The sequence below is a fragment of the Leptosomus discolor genome, chromosome 5, assembly GCF_034619465.1.
Source record: "Leptosomus discolor isolate bLepDis1 chromosome 5, bLepDis1.hap2, whole genome shotgun sequence".
Classification (NCBI taxonomy): domain Eukaryota; kingdom Metazoa; phylum Chordata; class Aves; order Leptosomiformes; family Leptosomidae; genus Leptosomus; species Leptosomus discolor.
In genome coordinates, this window is record NC_141395.1 from 57,741,599 (window position 1) to 57,758,885 (window position 17,287).

General features: G+C 42.1%; 1 protein-coding gene across 7 annotated transcripts in view; it reads left to right on the forward strand.

Moving 5' to 3' along the window:
* The first annotated feature begins 8,569 nt into the window (after positions 1-8,569).
* The window catches only part of MTDH (metadherin), a 34,821-nt gene continuing 26,103 nt past the window's right edge, over positions 8,570-17,287 (forward strand). For all 7 annotated transcript variants that reach the window (XM_086465016.1, XM_086465015.1, XM_086465018.1 and 4 more), the window contains exons 1-2: positions 8,570-8,974; positions 15,147-15,251. In XM_086465016.1, coding sequence (XP_086321142.1) covers positions 8,570-8,974; positions 15,147-15,251 — 510 coding nt within the window. The remainder of the gene's footprint in view (positions 8,975-15,146; positions 15,252-17,287) is intronic.

Below are 17,287 nucleotides of genomic sequence, written 5' to 3' on the forward strand. Positions count from 1 at the left end.
CAGAAAAATCAATTAATAGTGAATATAGTAAAATGGAACTAAAAGGAAGTGTTCATGAATTTGAGTCAAACTGCTGAGTAGCAGTTTTAGCTAGAAGACAGGGTGGAAAATCCATATAGGTTGAAACAGTTCAAGTTTGCAATAAAATATTTCTGTTCAGAAATGCCAAAAGCTTTAAAACACAATCTTTTGTTTCAAAAGAACATTTTCTCATTTTAAAAATAGCCTAAGTTAAAACAAGAAAAAGACTAAGCAAAAGGCATAACTCTAAATGAAACAGGCAAAAAGGCATGTTTCACATTTTGACTGGTCAAAGTCAGTTTTGCCTTTTCAGAAAGGAATTTTTGCCATTGTCCCCACTGTTCTGGTTTAGCTTTCAGCCCAAAATATGTTTAGTTCTCAGCTCTCTTTTTACATACTGATTTTCAGGCTCTATAATGTATTTTCTCAGTGTAAAATTTACTGTTTTCTCAGTATTTTTTCAATACTTAGAAGGCTGGAGCACATGACATAGAAGGAGAGTTGGTTTCGGTTAGCCTGGAGAAGAGAAGGCCAAGAGGAAATTAATTGCTGTCTTCAGCTAACTAAAGAAGAGTTATAGAGAAAACGGGGCCAGACTCTTCTCAGATGCGTATGTGTCCTGGTTTGGCTGGGACAGAATCACAGCCCAGCCATTCTAGGCAGGTCATTAGCCGTTTCAAGGCAGCCAGGGCAGCTAAGCTGAGTTAGCTACATGGGTAGCCCATCCCATAATGTCTGGCCATTATAAAGGGGGAAGGTTTGCTGAATAAGGGGAGCTCCTGTGGGGTTCCTGCTGGAGTTCCTTTTGCCCACCTGGCTTCTCCCTGCTCCTAAGGGCTGCTCTCATGTTGGTTATGATAACTGGATATTCATTTAGCTGAGTATAACTCTGTATATCTGTTGATACTAGTGTTATCTCATTAAAATCTGTTCTCTCTTCCATCCATGGGTCTGCTTTTCTTTTTCCTAATTCCCCTCCCTGGCTGGTGAGGGGTCATCAGGTGATAGAGTGAATGTTGTAGTTTAGCCCTCGGTACAGGCCAAATGTAGACAGCACAGCAAAAAGACAAGAGGCAATGGCTGCCAGCCACATCATAGGAAATTCCAGTTGGATATAAAGATAATATTTTTCACAAGAGTGTGGCCAGGCACTGGAACTTGAAATTAGAGACCCTGGAAAAACTCCAGGCTTGGAGACTTTCAGAAACTGACTGGACAAGGCTGAGCACCCTGATCAAACTTCAAAGTTAGCCCTGCTTTGTGCAGAGGATTGGAATAGATGGGTCACTCCAACCTAATTTACTCTGTAATTCTAAATGTGACTGTTTTGCATAGCAGTGCTCTTGTTTAGATTAAAACCATACACGGAGTGATTAAGTAACATCTACATGATGACCAAAATGCACTGGTCTGGCAGCTAATGGACAAAACTTCATAGAAATCTAGGTGGCCTTTCATGTTCTACTTTAGACCTCAGGTTGAGCTTGGATAATGTCTAGAAGGAAATTTTCAAAAGCAAACACTTCTTTTCAGTACCTATCCTAGATATTTTGGATAGGTCTACTTAGACAAATAAAAGAGTATGAAGAGTAAATTTGAATCATTTACTCTAAGCATTCACAGTCCTTAGTCATTAGCTTGCAACCTGGGTTTGTTTTGGACCACTCCAACTAACTTTCCAACCAAAATTCAGGCGGTGTGCTCAGGATAGTTTACTGTAAGCACTGTCAACGAGATTTGGCTTTGTCTGACCTACACAGTCTCCATGTGTTGAAATATCTTCATGGATCCTTATGGCACATAGCAAAGCATACATCCCTCAATTTCATTCTATAAAAACCTCACTCTGGCAAGCTGCAACACAGCCCTTGCATTGTTTCAGTCTGACCTCAAAAAACCCCTACAAAAAATAGTGGTTATGTCTTAGGATCATAGGAACATCACACAGTACCCAAATGAAACCCAGAGGCACAACCTATTCAGTATAGACACAGCCTGACAGCTACAGGAGAGTCTTAAGGAACATGGGTGTGAGCCAGCATGTGCCACACCAGGGCCAGGAACAGAAACAATCCCTGGCATTATTTTATAGAGCACTATAGACACACATACTAGAGACTGCGATCTTTCAAGGACACAGATTTCAATGAGTTTTAAATGAGGCTGAGGTTTTTACTCTGTATAGGAATAATTTCAATCTGAAGTAGATTTTAAAATCAGAATTTTTTTTTCCTATTTGATTTTCTAAAAAGTCTAATTGGTATGTAAATTTTCACATTAAGAGTAGCTAAGTGCCAAATTAAGTACCAAAACGTTAGGAGATGCCATCTCTAGCATTGATAGTGCAGAATGAATTCACATATGTTCTATGTACTATTCATAGTTCCATGACTGACTGGTTTGCAGTTTTTTTCTTCTCCCATGGGACTATATAGCTTTCCATCTATTGAAAATGGGACTGAAAAACTGTGATATCTTAGCTCAGGCAAGGGTTTGGGTTTTCTGGGTTTCCAAGAGTACAGCTGCCAAGAACAGGTCTTCCCTGCGGTAGACTTCACAGCCAAGGGTGCTTAGGCTTCACAGCACCCTGCTACATGAGCCGTCAGAAGATCAGGACCAGATTAGGCTTCCTGTGAGAGCCCCAGGTGTGCTGCATCAAAAGTTCACTGAAACAGACATTTCCCTCTGTGATTGTCATTTCCCTGAACTGGAGGTTTCTGACATTTGGTATTTTGGAATATTCCCACCTACCCCTAGGTCAGAATGACAGAAACCAGGCCAGGCCTGTAACAAAAGTATTTAGAGTAGAACATATAGGAACAACTAAAAGAGCTTGAATACATCTACACTGATGTCCCTGCTGCTTCTGTCACCACCTAGCTCAGGTACTGATAGCGCAGGAGAGTTAGCAACATAGACTGCAGTGCAAAAGACCAAATGCATAAATAAGCCTGAACAGTTTGATTCTGTAACTCTAATGCTAATAAACGAACCACGTGGTTTCAAGTTAACTCGGTGCCATCAGAATGAACTGCAACCACCTCGATTAAAATGCTGTATTAGGAAAACTGTAAAATAAAGCTGTGATAACTCTCCAAAGATAAATGTTAAAAGACATATTACATGAGATATTTAATGTATGCTTGCAAAAATATGGAAAACAATTTTGTACAACCAGTGATATGAGCTAATAGGCCTATAATTTGGTGTTTGCTTTCCATTAATTCAAAGCGTTTTTTTTCTCAGCTGGATAGCAAGTCTTTGCATATTTATTTTTCTTAGTGCTTTAGAGCTGATAGAAATTTGAATGTGAACAGTCTGCCAAAGTGTTCTTCACCTCCCAAGACACTCATGAGCTCTATCAGTCACAACGACAATTTAGCTTTGATGACTAAACACTATCTATGTCAAAAGTTTAATGAGAACAGACTGATCCTTCATACAGGGAATTAAGTTTATGATTTTTGTCAGAATGTTTTTATATTTGAATGGTATGGTTATGCACAAGAATGTGAACTATAATGAAAAATAATGTAAAATTAAGAAAGACTTTTGAATTTTGATTTAGGATTCTGTGTCAGCTCAAAAAGCTGATCATGACAACTAGAAAAAAAAATAAGGTGAACTTTCAAAGGTCAAAGCGGGGCATGGGTTACTTATTTAGCTGAACCAGCCTCTTCCTCTCCCCTTAGCTGGGAAAGAAATCCTTCCTGAAGCACTGCATCAGAAAAACTGAAATTGTTCAAAGACTTGTTGAAATCATTCACTACTTTGAGAACAGGAAGTCACTGGACGTTAGCCCAGGTCCCCCAGCCATAGCCCAGATGAACAAGTTCTCAGGGGACAATTTTTTTTTGCAACCTGCACCTTCCTTCAGCAACATCCCTCAAGCCTCTCTCCAAATGGAGCTCTGTGCTTTGTCTCTCTCCCAAACCCAAACCTATGTGTTGGTGGAGACTTAGCCCCAAATACCTCAGATACCGTGCTGGATGACACTTAAAATATCCTAGCCATGACTCAAGATAAATATGTGCTCATGTCAGTTGAAACTCAGCACAAGATCTCAGCCATGGTCCCGATGGAAAAGATCTCAGGAAAAAATTCTTTAGACACTCCATTCTTCCCTTCGGCAGCCCCTTTCAAGACCACTAAACTGGAGCTCCCAGTCTTTGTATCTCTTCCAACCCTTACCCCAAACCTAGGTCAGGTGAGCTCTAGCCCAACATCCCCAGCCATAGCCCAGGTGAACATCTCCTCAGGGGACAATCACTTTTGTCCCCTGTACCTTCCTTTGGCAATCCCTTTCCAATCCCAGTCCAAATGGAGCTCTAGCCTTTCTCTCTTCTCCCAAACCTGAACATAACCAGATCCCTAACCACAGATTTGGGCTGAGACTTAGCCCAAAGCCCCAGATGAGAAACTTCTCAGAGGATAATTCTTTTTGCAGCTCCTTTCCTGCCTCACTCCAAATGGAGATCCAAACTTTTCCTGTTCCCTGACCCTAAGCCTAACTGCAGTCCCAACTCTAACACCTGATATCAACAGAGACTAGCCCAAGACTCCAAGCCATAGCCATGACAACCAAGTTCTCAGAAGATAATTCCTTCAGCAACCTTTTCTCAGGTTGATTCAAAGTGCAGCTCTAGGCTCTGCCCTGTTAAAACTCTAGCTCAATCTGAATGCAAAGGATGGGTTGAGCCTTAGCTCCAGACCCTGAGCTAGCACACAGGTTGAAAAGATCTCAGGGAAGAATTATTTTTGCAGCCTACCCCTTAGTCTGGCTGCATCTTTTCTGCCCCACACCAACCGAAGCTCTAGGCTTTACCTCTCTCCCAACCATGTACGTGACGTTAATACTAACCCTAAGTCCAGACATCAGCTGAGCCTCCCTCAACATGCCCAGCCACGGCCTGGACAAAAAATGTCTCAGGGAAGAATTATTTTCATATCCTGCCCCTCTTTGACCGCCCTTGGTAGCTCCACTCCAGGTGCATCTCTAGGCATGGTGAGTCTCCTGCTCCTAATCCAATCCTTAAGTCTGAGCTCAGCCCTCAGCCTGGGCTGAGTCTTACCCCAAGACACCCAGCCATGACCCAGATGAGTAATTTCTCAAGGAAAACGTTGTCTGCAGACAACTCATCCCTTTCCTGGCTGTTTGTTGACATTGCCAGGGATATCGATTGTCAGATTGTGGATTTTTTGTTGTTATTCCCTCCTTCAGGGTAAATACTGAGTATCTGCCTTAGTATTTTCAAGTAATTGTCCACTGAGTTCACCTAAAAAAATTTGGAGTCATGATCTGTGTGAGATAGTATAACTGCCTGTTGTTCAAGGCTTTTTCAACTTCCTCGACAAGAGAAACCTTGAATGTGTTTTCCTGGGATTCTGCTTATTTAAATGCTGAGAAGCTCAATCTGCTTCTGCTGTATCCATCTGATTTCTAGAATAAAGAATACCTAGAGCAGCACTACACAAGGCTTCAATATTGTTTGCAATAATCATAAAAACCCCATGGAACAGGTATTTTGAGATCTATGAAGCAATAGTTCTTTTTTCCTCATGCCATGACAAATGGCAGCTGCTGAGTTTTAATATGGTTGTGGAAAGGTATTTTGTAGGGTATGTCTAACAGCAGTTGTGGTAAAACAAGGACTGTTTGCAGGGACAAGAGAGATTACATTTAAAAAAATAATCAAGCTTTGCCTTCATTCTTTTTGGTTTTGTCATTATTTTCTCTTTCATGATGTGTCATTCAACCTTCTGCTATGATCCTTGGGAGAATGAGATCAGAAAGAGTTTTATATTCAGCACTGCCAGATAAATCCTTGGAACAACTTTGATCAAATGTATTAAGGCACTTGAAGAATAATACCAAACTAACATCAGGATCGGAATTAGTATGAAATAGAACGTTTGCTTTATTTGAAGAGTAATGTCAGAGCAGTATGTTTGTTCCTGCCATTTTTAATATCACACAAACATTCTTCAAAATATTTCAATTTGCTACAAATTGTATGCCAATTTATGGCTGTATCTCATTAGTTCAGAATAAAAAGATATTTATTAGCTTCAGATTAGCTTGCTTCACCAGCCGAATCGAACGGAAAGCGGCTGTTTTCAAGTGCGGATCTGCTGCCTTTTTTTTTTCATCCACACAAATGTTTCCTACGACTGCTCGGCTATTCACCATGCTGCCGCTCGGTGGTGCCACGGTGCTGCATTTAAAAAAGCTTCATCAAGTCCTAAAGCTAATCACGTGTATTGTGGAACTAAACCCCACCAGGTTCTTGCAGTGTTTTCTTTAAAATGAACAATAGCTACTAGTCTGTGGCCTCGAATCCACTGCAGCTGAATGATGCTTTCAAATTTGTTAGGCATATTTTTTCAGCTAATGTATTCAGAACTAAAACTACATGATCACTGTTCTCTATCTATACAGGGCAACATCTTAAAATAAGAAACTACTTAAAGAAAATTTATTTGGCGTGTTAGGGTGGCTGAATTGTGCAACAACCAGTACAATGATAGTCAATATTTTCTCATAAATGTGTATGGTCTATGCTAAAGCATATGCTAAAGCCAGATAGTGTTTTGAATTTAAAAAAAAATCTAAAAGTATATAAATGTCTACCAGTAAAATGCTCTGCCTGAGACTGTTGCTACCACTACTTCCAGCAATATCCTTTTTTCCAAGTGAAGTTAATTAGAAAAGCAGGACTTGACTGCCTGGTGGTATCATTAAAAAAAATTAGGACTCAGAAGCAATTTGGGAGTACTTTATTAAAAAACACTGAAAACATTAAAAACATACAAATACTTGTATATGAAAGACACATTGACTTTACAAAATAAAGCAAAGTCATGAGTATATGAAAACAGTGTGAGCTATCACTGCGCTGTTTAAGCAAATTAATTTTATTTTACTAAATTTTAAATTTCAAGTATCCCATTCAGGTTTCCATGCACTAAATGCAGATATTTTTCTAGCACGCTATGACAGCAACATTCCTCATAAGAATTGCAAAGGGAAAGACTGGGACACAGCATTACTTTCCAGCAACACACCACTGCAGAAGACTACAGTCACTGTAAAGCCACTCAACAGTGCCAGCTCTGAGGTTCTGACAGCTCAGATTCCGCAGGAACTCTGGATGCCATGAGACCGGACTTCTGAAAAGTCAAGACATGCATTTGGAGTCAACTTTTTAGGGTTCATTTTTAAAGTACACGGAGAAAAGCAGCTTTTGAGTTCCTGAAGACAAAACAACTCCTGTTTGACGCACACGGCTGTATTTTTCATGATGCTACTTAATTTGATGTATTAAGCCAGCGTGTGGCTTAGATCTTAGAAAATATGGCTTGTAAAAAACACCTGTGTTGTTATATTACCTTATCCAGTGTATCAAGAAGTAACTAAAGCACACCGACTTTTTTTTTTTTTTTCCAACATTTTCAAATGCCTTCTCTGGAGAAGGGATGGCCTCTGCGGGGCCCTGACCCCGACCCCTGAAGCCTGACAGGCGGGCGCATCCAGCTGCCAGTCCCAGAGGCGGCCGGCACGGCCCCGGGGCTGCTCCCGGAGTTTCAGCGGCGGGACCAGCACCCACAAACCGGCAGCTGACATACCCGCACCGGAGCCGCGCCGCCTCTCTGGGGCAGCCGCAAGCTAAAATAGAGCTGATCCACGACCGCCACCGCGGACATGCACCCACGCGGCCGCGGGCCTGGGAAGGCTGGGGCCGGAGCGCCGAGGCCCGCCCTCACCCGCTGCCTCAGCCCACTCCGCGCAGCGCCGCCCGGGCGTGTTCCTGTGGTGGGTGCCCACAGCGGGAGGAGCACGGCCCGCCGAACCGCTGGGAGCGGACGGCCTCCTACCACCCCAGCTCGCCACCCCCGGTCGCGCTCGCTCGCCCGCCCGCTCCAGCGCCGTGTGAAGCGCCGCGGGGTCTCCCGCCCCGGCCGCAGGGGCGACGCGGCCAAGCCGCCCCCCGGCCTCCGCCGCGCCGGCCTCGGCTCCCACCCCAGCCCCGTTCGCTGGCTGCCACGTCGAGGTTACTCTCCGCGCCGCCCCTGCGCGCCACCGCCGGCACCGCCCTCAGCAGGGCGGGGCGGGGGGAGGAGAAGGAGAAGGAGGGGGTCGAGGGCGAGGGCGCCAGGCGGCTGCTGAAGGGGTGGGAAGCTCCGCGCCCGCCCTGCAAGCGTCACCCTCCGCCCCGCGCGCGGCGGAGATGGCGGCGGCGGGCGCTCGGTGGGGCTGTGACGGGCCTGTGACGGGCGCTCGGCGGGGCTGTGACGGGCGCTCGGCTGGGCTGTGACGTTGTGCGGCGGGCGGAGGGTGGGGAGGAAGAGGAGGAGACCCGGGCGCCTCTGGGACTGAGGCAGCCGCGTCCAGCCGAGGCTCCGCTCGTATCCCGTCCTGCCCGCCCCCCCGTACCCCCCGGACGGCTCCGGCAGGCGAGCGCGGCTCTCCTGAGGCCGCGATGCGCTCGGCCTGAGCGCTCCCTCGCCGCCCCGCCCGGTTTGGGCCTCTGCGGGGCAGGGGGCCGCGATGGCTGCGGGGAGCTGGCAGGAGACGGCGGCCCAACAGGCCGAGGAGGCGGCGGCCCGGGTGCGGGACGTCCTGTCGGGCGGCCTGGGCCTGCTGCGTGCCGAGCTGGGCGTCGAGCTGGGCCTGGACCCGCAGGGACTGCCCACCTGGCTCGCCCTGGTGGTGCCGGCCGCGCTGGGGCTGGGGCTGCTGGGGCTGCTCCTGGCCGTGGCCTGCGGAGGCGGCCTCCGTAAGAAGCCAGCGCGGAGCGCGGCGGAGAGGAAGGGTGAGGAGGCGGCCGGCACGGCCCTGACAGCCGGCGGGGGCCAGGGCAAGGCGGCGGGCCCGGGCCCCGGGCAGCTGCACCTGAAAGGCGACGAGCAGAAGAAGCGAAACAAGAAGAAGCTGCCGGAGAAAACGGCGCGGGTGAGGGGGGCTGCGAGGGCCGCGCCGCTCGGGAGGGAATGGGTGAGGACACGGTGGGGCGGGGGAGGCGGGTGGGCCCGGGAGCCGGTGGGGTAGGGGGATGAAAGGCCCATTGACAGCGGCAGGATGGGGCCGGCGGCGGCGGGGCTTGCGGTAGTACCCGGCCGGGCGCGGCGGGTCCCCTGCGGAAAGGCGGGGGGGAGGTCCCGTTTGGCGAGCGGCCCCGAGCGCGGCTGGCTCTCCCCGCGCCTTGTCCCCGTTGCCCCCTGCTCAGCGAAAGGCCTGCTGCTCAGATAGGACCGACCGCAGGGTCTGGAGGTCATAGAGCTCCCCCCGAGCCGCCGTGTCATTCAGCTGGGTGATCTTTGCCTGTGGAAGGGAAGGGGGGCTCCTGGCTTGCTGCTCTGGAAGCTGTCTCGTGTCGTCTGGGTTACTCGTTTGCTTTGAAGACCTGGAGCAGCGTGCGCACACGGAAATTACACGTTAATAGTCCTGGGTGATGAGGAAAACGCTCGTTTCTTTTTAGAAGCTTTTTAATGGAGACAAGAGTTGTATGAAAGCATTATTTTTTTATTATTATTCATCGATTGCTTTCAGGGTTAGGAACCAGTAGTGGAGACTTTAGTATGGCTTAGAATTTCAAGACAGGAGTTGTAGTCCAGGCAGGTATAGACTACTGAAAGCAGCATTGTAAGCCCCGTAAGTGCTGTGATGATTCAGACTTGAGTAAGGGTTTTTGCTGTGTCTTGTCGACAGAACATGTTAAGATCACTCTCATGGTGAGCTTGCCTTAGTAGGAATGTGTCTGATTTGTTTGTTACAGTAGGGATCATCTCCTTTAATAAGGAAATCTGTGTCTTAGCAGCCTCTTAAAAACAGATCATTCCTGTCTTCTTTTTTTTTTTTTTTTTTTTTTCAAATCCTCAGTATGTGGTGCAGGAACCTTCTATCTTTGACAGTATGCATGCACTTCATGAGAAAATTAGTAGAATGCAGAAATTATCAACTGGCCTTTTAGAGCTTCCAGTTACCATAGTTTTGGGGCTCGAAGGGATTGCTTCTATAGCTTTTATGTTGTTAGTATGTTTGTAATCCTGTTTATGTCCAAATGGATTATAGGAATGAAAGTGCAGCAGATGTCCCCTGCCTGTTACAGCTGTGTCTCTTAATTATATCTTGCTCTATAAAATCTGAATTGTTTAGCTAATGATCAGGAAAAGGAGAGAAAATAGGTTTGTACGTTCATTTGAGTCTGTGGCAGTATTAAAACTTCAGAAGTTTGGGGGTTTTTAAATGAGAACTTAAGGCTAGGATATCTTAAAAGAAAACAAGGACTGCACACACCACCAAGCTATCTTTGAGCAGGGAACTACTGAAGTTGATTCTGGAAGTTGGAAGAGGCTGAACGCTGAGCATGAAGAAGAGGAAGCCTTGTGATTCAGAGGCTTTCTAGTGTGGCTAGGTCTCCATTTTGGAGAAGGCATGTTAAAGATGCACTTTTTTTGCCATTTTGAACAGCAGATTCTTCAAGATTTAGTAGATCTGTTATGCCTTCTTGAAAACAAAGACTAATGCTAGAAGTAATTTAGATTTTGCTTGGTTTATTTTCTTTAAACTCCAATATAAAAAACAAAGCATAAACTCTTGCAAGTCATCATTGAAGACATTAAAAAAATGCCTCAACAGAAGATGGAGTGAAGAGGTATATACACAGTTAATTTGGCAGTGCTCTGTAGTGCAGGGCTTCATAAAAGCAAACTTTGTCTTAATTTTATATAAGGCTTAGTTAACTGACACTTTTGGTGAATATAAATGCTTGTACTGTTTCAAGCTTGGTTCACTTAGGCACAAAATAAAGTTAAGGCTTTGTGAGAGCAATATTTTCATAATCAAGAGAGTAAAATAGTTTTTCAGCTGTCAAGCTGTCATTCTGTATTGTTAAGATTTTTAAAGTTATTTTTATAGTACTTTATATTAGTTATTTCCATGCAGAGATAAAAGAAATACAAACCACCTTTTCCAAAAAGAAAATGCACAAACTGAATCATTAACTGTAGTGCAGATAAGTTTATACCAGTGGCAAAGTTTAATAGGCCTGCCTCATGCTCGTTATCCCAGATAAGTTTGTAGAGACTTGTATTAGCATGTCCCAATATTTTCTGACTTTCAAGTGAAAAATTATCAAAATAACACTGGAAATTTAAAGATGTAACAAAAGTGCTTGCTGATTGCTGCCTAGTCATTTTTGTCTTGTGTTCTGTGTGCTGTGATGCTGCTAGTGCGGTCTGCGAAGGGAGAAGAGTAAGCCTATTATCAGTAGATTTACTACAAGGTTTGCTATGCCAGGGTCTAGATTTCCATTGCGGGTGTTTCAGAAAGCTTAGAGCAACTGGTCTGTAGCATTAAAGAACACACTACAGATGTCTAATTAAAAGCTGTAGCGTTACTTTAATAAAGAATTACTGAGCTCATTGTATGGCGGGTGATGTGTGACTCTGATCAGTCAGGATCAGAAGTGTTCTTCACTGTACCCTCTCTGAGGAAGCGTAGTATTGCTTTGTTTCCTTGCATGTGGCTTTATTCAGTTCCTGTATAGGTAGGATACAAGTTACCCAGTATTTTTGGTGAAGTAAGTTTAGCTGACAGTGTACCGTAGCAACTATTTCATTTACTTGCTATGGGCAGGCTGAGGAAAAAAATGAAGCTGAAACAGTTCAGCATTCATTAACACTATAGTTTACAGAGCCAGTTCTGGCTTTCTGCAGCTGCTTGGAGCAAGGGAGTAGGGTATCCTTACTTTGATTCTGTGCAGTAAACCTGAAGCCTCTCTTCCTGTTTTTTGTTTGGTTTGGTTTGGTTTTTAGCTCCTGGCAGGGGCTCTTTGTCTCCTGTCAGAGTTCTTTGGCCCCTCTTAAGGTGGGTTTTTTTTTCCTTTCCAAAATATATCTTTAATTTTAATGCTTTTCTGAATATTGCTGTCCCTCTCTCTTCTACTTTCTAAAGTTTCAGCAGAAAAAGGTGAAAATATTCTTGCATTGTTTCTGCACAGGCTGTGCAAACTTGAAGGTAACCATCTTCTATACTTTGCTACAGCTTTAGAAAGCAATTCATACCATCTATTTCTAGATGCAGAAAGTACCAAATTGACTATGTACTTCCTATTGTTTGAAGGACACCTGGATAGTAAATGCTACACATTTTAGTAAAAGCATTTCTGTTCATTTGAGAAAGTTTCCTACTTATTCTGCTTGAAAGCACTTTTCAGGCTATGACTGTTTTATACTTATTGCACTTAGACTGCACAGAGACTTTTTCGTACTTTCAACTGATATTCAAGTGTTGGTTTTGTGTATATGTTAATTGTCAAATTGCAGGAGAACTAGGGCTGTAGGATTCTCCAGTGCTCAAAGAAAAAATTGGTTGGTTTCTGAAGAGGAACTTACAGAAAATAATCCTGGCAAACGTGTTCTTTCATTGGCCAAAGATATTCTAAGTAGGCATATCTTTACAATGTGTAACTAAGGGCTTTGGCTAATACAGCCTTGTAAGACTCAACTGATAGCAATTTCATTACTGCCATTTGAAGTGTGACACGAGTTATCCATTGTGCTGTACCATATTTAAAGAACAGTATTTTTCATTTTAACAGTCTCAGCAAAACCTTTATTCTACTTTTGGATTATCTTATCACTCTCAAGTGAATATGTGTGAAAACAGTTTATTTAAATATTGGGATTTTAAGGTCAGCAAGCAAGAATTGTGTTCAGAAATCAGTAGTGTTACTGACAGAACTATTTCTGCCTTGTTGCATCTTCCCTATAGCTTTTAGGATGAGGAAGAAAAATATGGCATTTAACAAATTGGACAATTTGAATGACCTAATATTGCCAGTGGATGTTTAATATATTACCATAAACTTTAAAACTTAATCTTTTGGGCTGTAGTTGCCTTTTAAAAGAATAGTACAGAAAAGCTTTTTTCTTTCCCGCTTCTGTTACTATCTTTGCTATATCCAGAAATGGTCACATGAATTTTGGTTAAAATTCTGATTCATCTGTGGGCAGAAAATAAATGTGGAAAGCTTCCACTGGAAAGGAGACTGTTACAATTCAGGGATACATTCAGGGAGAAATCTATCAAAGTACCAAGTTCTTAAACATATTTCTGATGGTGGTTGTCTACGTGATCAGATGATCAGACAGCATTTTAAACAGTCATGTGAATGCAGTTTTCCAGAGGGTTCTTAATGGGTATGAATTAGTTTGTTACTTCAGAGAAACAGCTGGGTTTTTTTTAAATTAAAGATTAAAACTTTTATTTATTGATTTTTTTGAGAGGGATTAAACTGGCTTTTAATTTAAGATATATATGTAATATCAAAGCAGCAAAGCAAGGTACAGAATTTAAAAAGTTAGTTGGCTGTAAACATTTCTGACAGAAGTCCAATACTAGATGCAACAAATCTGTGATCTAACTCTACTGCTAAATAACTTCGAAACAGTGATGCTTTCTCCAGCTTAAGGTCTTAAATGTTGCAGGTCCTAACATGGATTGAAAGACATCATACCACTAATAACGTGACTCTGCGGAATCTGGAGAAAATAAAGGGGTTCAAGCACTGATTTTTGGCAACGGGTTATTTTTGAGATTGAATATTAGGTCTTTGGTATCCCTGTGGAATCGAGTACTATGAGCTTGGTCGAGAGGAACTTTTAAGAGTTTGGAGACACAGGTCTGTAAAGTACACATTTTCAGAATGCTGAGGGAAAGGTACTGCATCTTAGCTATGAAAAGTCTAGTTTAAAGCTGGTTGTTGCAGGGGAAGAGGGGTTAGGTGACCTGATCCTTTCAATTTCTATTAATAGTTACAAAATAAGAAGTTGGCACGCTGGCTAACTACAGTAAGCAATACTGTGTTATGCACTGGTGAAATCATGCCACGGGCGATTTGTAAGCATAATATAACATGGCAAGACTTAAATACCTGTACCCATTAAATTGAGGATCAGCTCTGATATTTAAAAGAATAGGTCACAGTAAGTAGTAACATGGCCTTTGTTTTACTTTAAAGCGATCGGGTTTGTGCGATGCAGAGTTAAAATAGCTTTTGGTGTTTTAATAATGAAAATAACTAAAGATAATATAGTTTGACTTTATTTAAAAAGAAATTGCAGGAACTATAGCAGTTATGAAGTATTTATTTATGCTTAATGTCATATTTAATTTTTAGTCTTTAATTGATCTGAATATTTATGAATATGAATCGGTATGAAGTTTTTGTGGACTCGATATCAATTGCTACTCTTGACAGTTGTTTTTCACTCGATGACATTAATGGCTAACAGAAGTATAATGCTTTTCTTATTTTCATCTTTTCTGCAGTTAAGCATAGTAACTTCAGCCATAGTTTTTTGTTAACACTAAACATGACTTAAATTTCTACCTTTTTGCATAGGAAATATATAGGCTAAGGTGTATGCCTTTGCTGTCAAAGGTGGTGATAAAGACTAATGACTGTCCAGAGTTTTAACTTTATATGTTAAATAATACGTGCTAGTTTTCTTTCCTTTATTATGGGAGGGGAAAATGGTAGACTAACTTGACACCTGTAATCAAGTCTGTCTGAAACGGAACAATGGGATGTCATACTTAGTCATGCTTCATGTTTGACCTCTGATTTCTGTTCCACTATGAAGTTTAACTTGTGAAGGAAATGAGCCATGAGGGATATGTATAGGTAGAAATTGCAGAAATTTGGTCAAGGTAGAAATTATTTTAAAAAATTCAGCCCATTGCTGAACTGCTACAAAGTGGTAAGCACGTTCATTTAATTCGATAACTTATGGTATGTACAACTGCATGTTCTGAAGCAGTTTGCATGTTCTGAAAGCTGGTAACTTTGAGAAATTTACCTCTAGATCAGCAGTTCCTGTGTTGAGTAGGATTGAGATGAAGTGAGGAGACCTGTTTTCTTTCTCATGTCTGTGTTTGGTAAATATAGAGTTGCAGTAGATATTTTGAGCACCAAGCCACAATTTTGTCTGCTTTAGTTCATAATCTTACAAATATTTTTCGGTCAACAAATAGTTGCCTTTCAGTAATAGTGTAGTTTGAGCCTTGCTTCATCCACTTTCTCCAGATTTTTTATTATTCACATTTACTGTTTACACAGCCTAATGGACGTTCTTTCCTTGGTGTGTCTGAGGATGAAGTAATACAAACTGTCCGTAAAGAAAATATAAAGCAGCCTGTGGACACAGAAAAGAAGAATGAAAAGGTCAGTTATGGATATAAAATCACAATGTTAAAGTTTAGTGCACATTATTTCAATATCTAATAACTCTATTTGTGTTTTGAAGTCCTGCTACTTAAATGAGTAAAGAGGCATATTTCTTACTATAAAGAGTACTAATCTAATTTGGTGTTGGAAAGAGCAGTATTTTCTTAACTTCTGACATCATGCGTTATCACAGCATGTTTGTATCAAGCAAACCCCCCTTCCTGCCCCACACTCAACGCTAATACCTCTGTTTACCGTTGGAAAACGTTAAGCCTACAGAAATTAAGTTTGTGTTTCATCTTTGCTGGCTTCTATGGAGATGCAACATAATGATACTATTGTTAAGTGGCTTGTAAATGGTCTAACAATTGGGGGACTACTATTCAAAGGATTAAGACCATGTGCCTGCTTATTTCTTTAGTCAGATGTATCCATTAGTGATTAGAGTTCTTAATTTCTGATGACAAATACAGGCTTTGAAGTCTGGTGTGAGCTTTTTGTTATGCAAATCGAACAGCTACATTACAGACCAAGCTTTAAAAACATATTTTTAGCTGTAAAAGGTAACCATGCGAATGGCAATGTTATTTTTTCACTGTGAGGACTAATGTAGCCTTTTCATAAATGCTATCATTTGTAGGCAACATAGATATATTTATGATAGGTCTTTGACAAAATATGCTAATGTTGTGCATGACACTTTCCTGCTGTTACAGATTTCTGATTTTTCTTCAACAAAGTGCATTTGTTTTAACTATACTGAGGATTATTGGAAAAATAAATGATTATGCATAAACAGTAAGAAACCAGTAGTTGATTATTGTAATTTTCTTAGCTTGTTCAAGGTTAAATTAACTTATTTGACTATCCTATAGTAACTTCTTTTGCAGTTAGTATGTCGGCTAAAAGACTGTATCCTGTGAGTTGACTATAGTGCCTAAACATTTTTAGCATCTGCAAATAGAAAGACTTTTCTGTGAAATGGATTTGCCTTAAAATTTCATGCTGCACACTTCTTCTCCGTGTGTCGCATATCAGATTGACTTTGTGGGGTTTTTTTCAAGAACCTAATAAAATTTGATCTTGAAGGAATAACTGTATTTTTCTTCTCAACTTTCACTTTGTCTCAAGCAGGTTTCCAGGTAGGTAAGGTGTTCAAATGCTAAACTCAAGCTTTACCTTAAAATTACAAACATAGGGATCTGAATTTTAAAATGTTAAGTTGAAGCTGCAGCTCCAGGAAATCAGTACCGCTATATGAGTATGGATGCTTATTCAACTAATTATATTTTTGTATCACTTTGGGAACCCTGGGCAAAGCATGATTGCCTCAAGAGTTTGTTACTCTTCAATTAAAAACATACCCAAGAACTTTCTTTAAACTACAGGTAACTTTACAGGCAACTGATTATTTGGTTAAGCTTCTCAGGGCATGTGTTAAATCTGTAACATTATAAACCTGCTAAGAATACTTGTAAGGGGTCATAGAATCATAGAATGCTTTGGGTTGGAAGGGATCTTAAAGATAACTAGTTCTGACACCACCACCACCCCGCCATGGGCAGGGACACCTTTTCTAGAGCAGGTTGCTCAAGGCCATGCTGGGCATGGCCTTGAACACTTAAGTGCTGGGTCCTGTGTATGTGTCTTTGTACAGCTTGGGATGGGTGGTATAAGTCAATGGATGGGATCGAAGTAGTATGTGCATGTGTGTAGATATATGAATATATATATAATCTATAACCTGAAAGGGGCGGGGGTGTTGTGCTTGAATGTATACTTTGAATGAAAATAACGCTCCCTTTGTGTTTCTGTTTCACAGCCCTGAAGCAGCTAAGAATTTCATGCATGTTTTTTCAGGATAGTCATTTAAGTTGTATCCTCTTGTTCTGCTTTGGGAGAGAAGGAAGCTTTGGGTAATGTCTGGACTGTGGCTGTTCATAGGGTTTGTGGTCCTCTTAACACTTTGAATAGTTTCTTCCCTTTTTTTATTTCAGTGACGTGTACAGTACAGGGTTTTGGGTTTTTTTTTT